This window comes from Alligator mississippiensis, chromosome 7 (genome assembly GCF_030867095.1).
Source record: "Alligator mississippiensis isolate rAllMis1 chromosome 7, rAllMis1, whole genome shotgun sequence".
Taxonomy (NCBI): domain Eukaryota; kingdom Metazoa; phylum Chordata; order Crocodylia; family Alligatoridae; genus Alligator; species Alligator mississippiensis.
Genome location: NC_081830.1, coordinates 75,622,750 through 75,635,069, shown reverse-complemented (window position 1 = coordinate 75,635,069; position 12,320 = coordinate 75,622,750). Strand labels below are relative to the sequence as shown.

Sequence of the window (12,320 nt, the reverse complement as noted above, 5' to 3'; positions counted from 1 at the left end):
CCAGAAATGTTGGTTATCTTTGTTATTTGCTATTGTTGAAGTAGAACTAAAAGTAGGGAAGACACTGCAGTCAAATAGAGAAATAAATTCCCTGCCTCGCTGAGATTAAAATATAATGGGCAGATTTAGTGCAAGCCACTGGCTGTTGGGCGCTGTTGAAAATCTGCTCATGTGTTTTAACCAACTCTACAGAATTTTGAGCAATTTTGAAAATCCAGCCTCTTGTGTGTGTGCTGAATACCTCTGAAAATCTGATTTTGAATAGATGAAGAAAGACAATTGAGCATTAAGGGTGCCTATACACGAGCAGCAAGGCGATGTGTTGTAATTACAGCAGAGCAGAATCGGTTAATTGGATCTCATGTGTCAGTGCCAACATCTCGTGTGTCAGTGTACCTGCACTTAAAAATGGTGACGGGGGCACTTTATCTGAAGCTTGTTCGATGAGCTTTATATAAAGTGCTGCGAGCCACCATTTTTAAGTGTGGGGAGATGGTATGTGAGATGTTCTGGGCACTTCAATTAAAGCAGCTCTCAGAGCGACTCTAATTAAAGCTCTCCCCTCCCCCACTCCCAGAGCATGTGTATAAATGCCCTAAGATGCTATTTTTGTAGGTTATGGTCTGATCGTACCATTGCTTTGTTCTTGCTTGAGGAGAGGACTCAAACCTTTGTGAAAGATGTGTTTAAAAAAGGGTTTGGATAAAAGAAGAGGAAAAGCATGGCAGAGCAGATCTTGTTGAAGTGTGGACCATATCATGGAGTGGTCTGTATTACTCTTAGAGAAGGCAGGTGGCGTGGAAGAAGGAGACTGGGGTTAGGGTAGGGTAGAAAGGGGATTTAGTCAATTGTTGTTCTCTTTCTCTCTTGCCTCCCCCCCTCCACCTCTCAGCTTTGGCTTTTTGCTAAAATAGCCAGGCAATAACACTTGGATTTCAGAAAAGCCAAACAATGTTTGAATGAACCCAAACCACCCTCAAATTTCCCACCTCTAATTTTCAGTTATGATCCAAAGCAGGCACAGAAAGGGCGTGACAACATCGTACCCATCTCTCTAGTGAAAATTTTATGCCTCTCCAATGGCCTAAGGTCTTCCTTCCCCCTTTGAAGTCTGCACCACAGCTTGTGTTGTTTGCAGTTCTGCAAGAGCCCACAGCAAACATGTGTTTACTGTTGTTTGGATGAAAAGAGCTGAAAGGATGACAGGCTTTGCGAAAAACATTGAACTGGTGGTGGGAGGCTGCAGAGCTGAGTCAAAAGCAAGGAGAGGTGACATAAACAGTCCTTGTTGGTATAATTAATAATGTGCCTAACTAGCTTGCAGGCATTTTCTCTGAAATGAGAAGATTTGGGCTTTAAATTTATAAATTTTATCTGTATTGACAAGAGGACAACTTGGCAGGAGCTGTAGGTAACACACTATTGATCAATATTGATTTTTAAAAGTTCATAGTACATGCATATGCTTCACTTGAGGTTTTACTGTGCTGCTGAGAAGTTCACGGACTAAGTCAGGCTGCAGCTCATACTCGCCTGTCTTGGGGTGCACCATGTTTTGCTGTTAATAGGATAGTACCTGTGACACCCAGTTGAGAAGTTCTTATTCTACCCAGTAGAGGACCGTGGCGTGCAGACACGCACATGCACACCAACAAGAAATTTGATTTGCTACAAAATACAAATGTTACTGTGATGATAATTGGACTGGTCCAGTACAAGGGGCACTAGCCTCAGCCTTGGTTAATCTGGACTAGGGGCGGGCAATTATTTTGGCTGCAGGGCTGCTTAATGAGTTTTGGTGAGTTGTCAAGGGCTGCAAGGGTAGCCCCACCCCTTGACAGGTGCCCTGCCCCCTAGTCACCATCTTGGGACCAGAAATATCATCCCCTAACCCCCGACCTTTGCTACCAGAAGTACTCCTTTTGGGAGGGAGGAGGTTGCCATCTGAACCAGAAAAAAACAAACCAAATCATATACTAAAAGTTAAACATCTATTATAACGTATTTTAATTTTATTACAAAAAATATTTTTGTTGTGATTTGTGTTTGTGTAGTATATATAGAGGTGACTATGTAGTAGGTGAAAAATAAAGTCTTACTCTTGTATTGAGTCTGTGTGGGGTGTGGTTGCAGGTGGGGGTGTGTGTTGTTTGTGGAGGGGTGTAAGGTATGTTGTGGGATGTGTGTATATGTGGGGGCAGGGTGTGGGTGTGTGTGTTTGTGGGGTGTGAGGGAGAAGAACACTGTAGAAGTCTGGTCCAGTGAGTGGGGCACTAGCCTCAGCCTTGGTTAATCTAAAGCAGTGGTCACTGTGGATCCCAGAGCTTCTTGAAGTTGATCCTGGGCTGGAGGGGCTGAGCATGTGTGTGCATGTGATCATGCCTCCCAGCCCAGCAGGTCAGTTGGTGGGGGAGGGAAGGGCAAAGGCCCAGGGGACACGTGCAGTGTGGCTTAGGGTGCACAGCCCAGCCCTCAGCAGCAGCCGCCTCTGCTGCACACATATTGGGGGGGGGATGTGCCCCCCCCCAAACGTGGGGCTGCGCCAGTGGCTGCAGGTAGGGAGTGGGGGCAGGCCCTGCACAGCTGGGATGGGGTGGGGATGGAGCTGCGAGTGGCTCATCCAGGGCGTGGGGATGGGGGGAATGCAGCCTGGGAGGGCAAGGTGGGGTGCATGCCCCTGGATCTGCATGCGGGGCAGGGGTGGAGCAGCACTGGGCTTTTCCCAGCCAGGCTGCGCTCAGGCCGGGCAGTTGCAGCGGCAGTGCTGGGAGTGGGGCTACAGGGTGGGGCCATAGCCCCCACAACCCTCGCTCCCAGTGATACTGCTGAGCACAGCATGGGTCGGGCCTGGTGTAAACAGCCCGGCGCAGCCTTCCCCTCCCCCTGAGGACATGGGGCCCAGGGGCTGGTGGACGCAGGGGAGGATGGGCTGCAGCTGGAGGCTGGAAGGCAGCGCTGGGCTGGTCCCACTGGGCATGATCTTCAGTTCCTCTTAAATTCCAAAAGTGATCTCCGACGTAAAAAGGTTGGAGACCGCTGATCTAGGGGCTAGACTCTAGACTCAAGACTCTTCATGACTTCCAGTGTTATGTCAGGCAAATCACTGAGCTAGATTTTTATAGCTACTGTGGGCACTTAAAAATTTACATAGAAGCCCACCTTTGAAAATCTGGCTGGTAATCCTCAGTTTCTCATCTGCAAAATGGGTTCTTTCCTTCACCATGGAAAAGAAAGACATATAAATACCTCAGTTGGATGTGTTATATACCCTGAAATTTCTTTCCCAAAACTGTCCACAAATTGTTGTGTGAGCCTGCCGGAACCACACTGACTGATTGCAGTGGGAAGCAGAGCTTTCCAGCTTGGTTTAGTTAATAGCTTCTGCCTCTGACTACAAGGAGGAACGGTGGGAAAAGAATTCTTGTAACAACAATGCTGTGACCTGTCAAGCTTTTAGACTGCTGATATAGTGAGAGAATAAAAAGGAGTTGGAAGTGAAAGGGGCATAAGGACTTCGGCTAGTTGTGAAGATTTGAATTGAAAGCGATCAGTCCTCTTCTGATCTTTATCGTCTGACAGTTCTCTTGTCAGATGATTTTTCCAGCCAGGCATCACTTTATCTCTGAGTGGTAAAATGGTTCTTCAGCTTGAGAGGGGCTTATGAGCTATCGGGCATAAAATAAAAAAAGAATTGATTTATTTCCTGTGCCCATCAGAGCCGACACTACTGCTGCTAATGGAGAATTTCTGAGCTGCTGAAATCAGTCTCTCAATCCCACCACTGAGCAGTTTACTTGGGATGTAGAAATTATTTTTAAGGGCATGGGCTAAGTACTTAAATATCTGTGGTCCCGATGCTATGAAACCACGGTCTGGAGGGGGCGTGTGGGAGCTGTGTATTGAAAAAATAGTTTTTTAAGAGTTTTATTTCCCAGGTAGGGTTGAATTTTGGGGCCCACTGCCACAAGTCTCTCTGTTTATATCCTGTAATCTAAGGCAAATTTCTGGACAACTGGCTTTATTGGGGTTGCGGGGAGGGAGGATGAGGTAGCTGGTGGGGAAAATTGCATCCCCCTGGTTGGAGCCAGCTACACCAACAGACGCTGCACAGGCAGCTGAGTTCTTGAGTTTCACCGCTGCAGGGCATGGAGCTTGCAGCTAGCAGGAGGAAGTAGAGAAGGGAGCAAGGAACTGTGCTGCCCGCTGGGGACCGGTCCTCTGGAGAAGAATTATAGCAGCAGGGGCAGTCCGGGCAGCAAGAATATTTCCCCACTCCCACAAATGCAGCAGTCCCTGGTCCAAATGTCATTATAAGATACTCCCAAGAGTCTGGGCAGGGTAGGGTTTGATCTGAAAATGAAAGGTTTTATCCCCACATATAATTTATAAAAATGTTCCTTAGCATAAATGAAGGTATGGCCTAAGTTTCCTGAAAAACTAACTCTAAGATCCAGAGTGTGAGTTTAAAGCCACCATTACTATAGTTAAAATGGGTTGTAGCATTAGAAAGGTCACTTCCCCCTGCTGGAAAACATCAGAGGCCAAGAAGTCCATTTATTCTAGGTCCAGCTTCTCTTTCACCTGACAGTTGTATTCTGCATAATTACAATTTTCCTATGAATACTAGTTATGGTTATATTAATACTAGTATACTATAAAACTAGTTACTTTTGTTGTTGCCCTTTGTTATTTTTTATATACCAGCTAGTTGGTAGCAATAAATTAAGTTTACTTTCATATGAGATTCATTCCCTCTGACTTTGCCTTTGATGCTGGTGTAATATTTTTGCCATGTTTTCTTTTATTACTTTAGGGTCTTTCAGGAGGGCGTGCATTTAAATGAGAAGCCCTCTTCAATCCTTGTTCTGTTCCCAAAAGCTAATAAACAAAACATTCAGCTCTAATTTCTCAATTATTGCTTGACTGCTCAGTATCTTTAGTCTCATACTGTGAGAATTGTTGTCTGCTGTAACTGCCATTTCTAGAAAAGGACGACTATGGCATAGAGCTAGAGCCATGTCTGTCTAGTAAGTTGCTGTTATATGAATCTATGGAAAGTTTCCTTAGTTCTTGTATTCTTTCCTTAAAATTGCATTCTCCTCTGGCATTTTTTTCATTATTTCAATATTATTCAGAGTCCCAGTTTTTTCTTTCCTCTCTGTGACATCTGCCTTCAATCCTTCAATTGACAAAATGACCCAGAACTGTTCATTTATCGCATCTTTGATCAGTAAATCACCCTGCCTGTGGTAGGGCTGAATGACCTCTCTCTCTTCGTAATGTATTTGAAAGCTGACCTGTTTGCTGAAACCTCTTATACAATCTTCCTTTCTACTTCATAGTTTTGCTTGCCTTCTTTCAGCTCCATGCTGTATTCTTTCTGTTGCTGCTAGAAATGGCACCTGTCTTTATGCATACTTGTTGCATCCTTGGTTTTTCTTTCTTCATTTTTTTTTCTTTTTCTTTCTTTGTTTTCCTTTTGCAATGTCCTGCTTACTCCTGATTGGTTTGTTGTGATTTGCTAGACGTTAAGTCACAGCACAGCAGTCATGCAGTATGTGTTGAGGGAAATGTCAGCAGAATCAGGGACATATGTAACTTTTTTAGAAGTTGCTTCAATTCTGTTTCTAAACACGTAGTAGGCACCGGCAGTCGTATGGCTTCCTGCTGTAACTCATGGCTTTTAACAGGAAGTGCCATGAGTCACACCATTTCCCTTGACCCAGCTGTTGGGCCCAGGGATTTGAGGGATCAAGCTCCAGTTTGGAGCAGCTGCGTGTTTGCAGCCACTCTCCTCTAGTCCCGCCCCTCCCTTCCCAGCTCTGGTGCTGTCTTCTGAATGGGAGCAGGGGAAGGGAGCAGTGGAAGTTCAGAGGCTTGCCCAGCCTGCATTGGAGGCTGGGCAGGGTGGATTGGAGCTCCTCCACCCAGCCCTACCCTCCAGCATAGGCTGGGCAAACCCCAGACTGAACTCCCTCCCTCCCTTTTCCCCCTCCCAGTCGCAGAAAGTACCAGGAACTTCTCACAGCACGTGCTTAGAGACATTGAAGGTGCTCTGATTTGGGCCACCTTCATCTGAATCCTCATGTAATGAGAATTCAGATTGTCATGCAACTGGGCATTTTTAAAGCGCTCTGCATCCATGCTCTTCTGTCAGTACATGGCTGTAGAGCACTTCAGGGGCCCAATCATGTGAAAACCATCATTTCTGTCAGTCCCTGAGATGTCAAAGGAATTGCTTAGCCCTCCTCTGCTGGCAGAAAGTCTTAGTTTAGTATGCATCAGGAATATACATCACAACATGCCAGTTAATATTTCATAGACTAACCTGCTAACCCTTGAATTCCTGCACGCTTGTATATTCAGATGTTTATTAATACATGCGAGTGTGAGGACGTGGAGAGCATATTCTTGGTTCATCTTGTTTTAATTAAACCAGTTATGGGTGATTTGTACATCATTATTTATGGATGAGTAGAAAATGGAGCCTGTGACTAGAATGGAAGATAAATCACAGAATAAGACACATCCAACTTGGCAAAATATTTCCTCTGCAAGCTGAGCCCATTCTAGGTGAGTGTGCAATTTCACACCTGCCACAGCACAAAGTCATTAGCAAGTGGTGTCAGCCAACTGGCCAGAGAGAGCTGTGAGAGGTCCAGGCACTGCAGACTGAAAATCCTATCACTGTAAACTGTTTCCCAGACTTAGCAACTGGCTCCTGCAGCTGTCAAGAGCTCTTGGAAAGGAGTCGTTGCTCTTTGCTTCAGTGTTACAGCCTGAAGAGAGGTTCTTGCAGAGTCGAACGCACAAGGCAGCCTGCTGTAGGTAAGGAGTAGGGCTGTGCAAGGCTTCGGACCATCTTCAGATCCGGAGAAGCTTCGGACACTTTGGCATCTGAAACAGCATGTCCGAATCGATGCGCTAGCTTCATTAGGCTTTCCAAAGTGGTTCAGAGCTTCCGAAGCAATTCGGAAAAGCTTCAGAGCCGCTTCAGAGATCCGGCCATAGGATATAATGGGAAATCAATGAAATATCTATAACTTTGTTGTTTTTTGTCTGATTTGAATGAAATTTGCAGGGATTGTAGCCTCTTCTGAGAGCATAGATTCTGCCAAGTTTCATGAAGTTCGGTGCAGGGGTTCAGGGGCAACTGCACCCCAAATTTGTGAAAGCAAATCTCATGTCAAGTCTATGTGTTACACCACAGGGGGGTGAAAACTGCAGGAGTGGTAGCCCCTGGTGAGGCCACAAAGCCTGACAGGTTTCAACAAGATCAGTGCAGGGGTTTGGGGGGAACTGCACCTCAAGATGCGGACAGGCAAACCTTGTGACACAAATGACCTTGTGTGTGTTAAGGTGCAGCAGGCTGAAAACTGCAGGGGTGATGGCTCCTGCTGAGGCCACAAAGCCTGCCAATTTTCAAGGAGATAAGTGCAGGAGCTTGGGGGAAACTGCACCTCAAACTGTGGACAAGCAAAACCTGTGACATGGGTGACACTGTGTGTGTTAAGGCATAGCAGGGTGAAAGCTGCAGGGATGGTAGCCCCTGCTGCAACCATGAAGCCTGCCAGCTGTCAAGGAGATTGGTGCAAGGGTTCTGGGGCCCTGCACCAGTAGCTGCTGACAGGCAAAACTCGTGACATGGGTGCTTGTGCAACTGACTGTCTCTGTCTTGTGGGGGGGGACTACTGCAGGCCCTTCTGCTAAGCTACTGTGTTACCAGTTACCAATCAATCATGATTCATTCAGGGACCAGCTCAATACATAGTTGCTAGTTAATGTAGCCAGTTAATTAGCATCAATTAACACATACAAAACCAGAGACTAAAGAGAGGAAATAATCAATACAGACAATCAACTGCCCCAAGACGGAGAGAGTCAGTTGCACAAGCACCCATGTCACGAGTTTTGCCTGTCAACAGCTAGAGGTGCCAGGCCCCAGAACCCAGAAGCCCTGCACCAATCTCAACAGCTGGCAGGCTTCGTGGCTGCAGCAGGGGCTACCACCCCTGCAGTTTTCAGCCTGCTGCACCTTAACACACACAGGGTCATCAGTGTCACAAGTTTTGCCTGTCAGCAGCTTGAGGTGCAGTTCCCCCCAAACTTTCAACTTGAAACTTGGCAGGCTTTGTGGCCTCACCAGGTGCTACTACCCCTGCAGTTTCCACCCCAATGTGGTGTAACACATACATGTGACATGAGTTTTGCTTTCACGAATTTGGGGTGCAGTTCCCCCCAAACCCCTGCACCAATCTTCTTGAAGCTTGAAGCTTCATGCTTTCAGCAGAGGCTACCACCCCTGCAAGTTCATCCAAATCAGACAAAAAACCACAAAGTTATAGCTATTTCATTGATTTCCCCATTTTGCCCTATGGCCGGATCTCCGAGGCAGCTTTGGAGCTGCTTCCGCCAGATTGAAGTGGAAACCCAGTCCGGAGCTCTGGATCAGATCCCTGGCATCCGAAGCAGCCAGATCTGAAGCCAGATTGAATAGCTGCCTACTCGCACAGACCTAGTAAGGAGTCACAAAACTGTATGCTGACCAAGCTGAGTGTTTAAGAAAAATTAAACTGTTAGTTTCTGTTTACAACAAGTGATTTTGTCTTCCTAAATGTTGAGGGGATGATGATATCTTTACCCCAAGGGAATTGTGAAGAGTTATTTGGGAGCCCAGTCCTGCAGGGTGCTGCTGAGTGCTGTAAGAAAATTACTCTTGACTGCTTCCCCTGGATTTCAGACAAGGGTCATGGTGCTCAGCTTTCTATAAGGGGTTGGCAGAGATTTAGTTTACCTGCACTTTAAACCTGTGAAGCACCATGCAAATGTTAAGCACTTGTTTTGTAAACAGTAGTCCTGGAGGTGAACAGCCTGCAGACGAGGTAGCAGGAGGTGGGCTTCCAGGAATAAGTTGAGCTCTGCCATTAGAATCACTTAGTTCATGTCCACATACCCCATTGGTCAGTGAGGGGTGTGTGTCCACTGTGGCATTTCATCCAGGAAGGATGCAAGTCTGGTTGCATCTGTTGGCTACAGGGGCTGGCTCTACAGCTCCAGCTGTTGTGACTCAGTCTCTCAACTCTGGAGTTCTCCAGGTCAATCCCCAGTAATGGTCAAAACAGCAGTTTTCATATAAGTGGAGATTTCCCCAGGTTTTGACCTGCTCTGCATCTTGTATGCTTGGGATGGCCTTCACTTGTTCAAAACAAATATATGACCCACTGGCTATATGCCATGCTTTTTCCCCTGTTGGGCCTGAAGCTTGAAAGATTTGGGTTGGGTATAGCACTCAGCTGCAGAGCTGCTGATCCTTAGCTGGCATAAATTGCCATTGTTCTACTGAAGCCAACTGAATGATGATAATTTCACAGTTGAACTACAATAATTTAACAGTAATTGAGAACTTGCCCTTTACTCTTCATCTTTTAACTGTAGAAACAAGTGCATTAGCTCTGGAGGTCCCTAGTTCAGTCCTTCTCGTCAGAGAGGAAGATGACTACCGCATAGATTGAAAGACTGCTCCAAACAAGAGTGTAATGTGGATGAGGAGATGATGAAGTTGGACTGGAAGGACTTTGGTAGAAAATAGAGGGTGGGAGGACATGTGGAGAGAGGTGAAATCAGCAGTGTAGGAAAAGAACAGCAAGGTGAGGACCAGACCCTTGACTTGAACGTGGAGAAATATGAAAAATCCATTGGAGAATCCTTAGAAGGGCGCCGCATGAGAGGAATGGGAGATGTACAAAGTGATGCACATACTTAGCAGAGTCTTAGGACTTAAATAATTCACCCGTGTATGAATGGACCTGTAAATGTTGCAATAAATGGCTGAATGGAGATGCTTATTTTCAAGCTATTGTTTGGATGCGTTTTGCTCGGTAGCACTTAAAGCGTGGGATTAATCATGAGTAATTATCCCCCCTGAGGTCACACACAGACACCATTTAATTAAAATAATACATTGCCATCCAGCAAAATGTTGTAGCTTTGCTTGTTTTTTGACACAAAGTATAGGAATAGGCATGAGATGACACTGGGGGAAGGTCAGTGAGTAGGAGCTGATGGTTACAGAGGCAAGCAACTATCTGAGCACAGGCAAGAATTTCAGCAGTGAAAAAAATTCAGCCTGGGAGAGAATGTGAGCAGAGATTCCTTCCTGTGCTAGTTTGGTTATCTTTGTCTTAAAGCTTTGGCGCTACATTGTGGCACTCTGTGGCACTCTTGGGATTTGCAGTCCAAAATCATTTTCTTGTGAATTTGAGCTGCTGTAATTTTAAATTAAAAAAAAAATCAGAAAAGTGACATTTTTAGGAAGAATTTTTAATTTAAAAAGTGGGAATATATGCCTAGGACAAAGACTGTTATTCCTGGTTTAAAACTTTGTGTCCTCAGCCTCTATATAAGGTGCCATGGTATCTTAGACTAAACTAATTCATTTCAATTGGGACCTTATCATTAAAATGGAAGGTGCGCAAGCCTACAGGTCAGAAATAAAGGTGTAATCTTGCACTGCTGAAATCAGTGAGTTTTTTCCCCTTCAACTACAATTAGTATAAGATCAAACTGAAAATATTTTAGACCAATTTAACATTACAAAACTAAGAATTATACTTTTGCAGAAGCAGACTGACACATCGTGGTATGACTCCAGTTATCATCCAGCTGTAATTCCATTGATTTCAGTGAAGCTATTCTCGCATACAATGGGATTAATTTAGTAATGGATCAAAATGTTTTCATTTTTTAACAGTCTTAAGCTGCAGCTCCCAATATTTAGCATGTAAGCAACAAATATCATGTATTACATAAGACAGGGAAATCTTGACAAATAAACTAAGCAGTCAGGAGCATTTTCTGTAAAACTGGTAAAGAGTGTTTTTGTGCTTTTGGGACAGAACTAAAATTGCTAATTTTTCACTTTCCAGGTGCTCCGTTCTGCTGCTGATTGGTCAGCGGGCATTAAGTATCATGAAGAATCCATCCACGCTGCCTATGTTAACGTGATAGAAAACAGCAAACATTTCATATATATAGAAGTAAGTACTCTTGAGGCAAGTCAAGAGCAGGCTGCATTTTTGTCTTGCTAAGAGTAGCCTTTGCCCTTCAGTGGGATGATGTTGGTTAGTTGAGAAACATGTGGCATATATGAAGCCTTATCTGGAATCCAGTAAGGCCTTGGGATTGTTTCCATTGACAGCAATGGCCTTTGGATCAGTCCTGTAAATAATATACCAGCACTGAATTCTGAATGTAGAAGGAAGTACAAGCCCCATCTGTTACTACCCTGCTTTCCAGAATCTCTAGTGCGGTGGTTCTTGAACTGTTTAGGCTCAAGGCACCCCTCCATAACTTTTCTGAATTTAGCGGCATCCCATTTTTCCAGGAGGTTTGGGTGGTGGCCCAACTGGGAAGTGGCTGCAGCAGAATGGGGTGGAAATAACCTACTGCAGGCAAGAAAACCCCCTCCTGCCAAAGCTGCTTCCCAAGCCTGTCACTTGCCTCCTGGAAACAGAGGTGCACTGGGCAGGGCCCAAAGCGTGCTGCGGCACCGCAGTTAAGAACCACTTCTCTAGTGGTTTCCCTCTTCCATGCAGTGCTCCTTCAGCTTCTTTGTGTCTCTCTGTGTTCCCTGCTTCATCTCCAACCCTAGGCACGGTCTCCCATCAATGTGTGATGCGATGCACTTCATGGATCTGAGAAACTGCATAATTTTCCTGTGTATAAATGGACCTGTACGTTTTGAAGTAAATGGCTAACTGAGACACTTACTGTACATCCTTTTCAGGCTATTATTTGGATACTTTTTTTCACTAGTTTTTAAGGAGAGGGATTAATCAAGAATAATTTCCTTATCGCACTCACAGACGCCTCTTAATTAAAATAATACACTGCCACCCCAGAAGATGTTCTACAGGCCATAACATTAGTTGCTTTGTGGCACAAAATATAGTATAACAAGTCTCCTGTACCTGTAAGATTGAAGATTTATTTTCTTTAGGGACCATAGGTGAAATCCTGGTCTAGTTGAAGTCTGTGTCAAAAGTCTAGTTGACTTCAACGGGAAAGGATTTCACTGCATGTGTCAGAGTCCCACAAGAACCCAGAGCGTTCTCCAAAGACAGTTACCTGCTTGGGAAGCAGTCATTCACTTGGGTATGCATTGTACCTTGCTAAAGCCACAAAATGTAATTATTTTATTATTTCTTATGGTGTTTATTTTGATGAAGTAGTCTGTTTTGATGCTATGTTTAGTGGGGGGAGAGAGGTTTCTTATCCTAATAAAAATCAAGTATGCAGGTATGAAGATTTTTGTACAAGTT

At 44.9% G+C, this 12,320-nt stretch overlaps 1 protein-coding gene across 3 annotated transcripts in view; it reads left to right on the top strand.

Moving 5' to 3' along the window:
* PLD1 (phospholipase D1) overlaps positions 1–12,320 on the top strand; it is a 114,995-nt gene that overhangs the window by 77,789 nt on the left and 24,886 nt on the right. For all 3 annotated transcript variants that reach the window (XM_019500858.2, XM_014606208.3, XM_014606210.3), the window contains one exon: positions 10,926–11,036. In XM_019500858.2, coding sequence (XP_019356403.1) covers positions 10,926–11,036 — 111 coding nt within the window. The remainder of the gene's footprint in view (positions 1–10,925; positions 11,037–12,320) is intronic.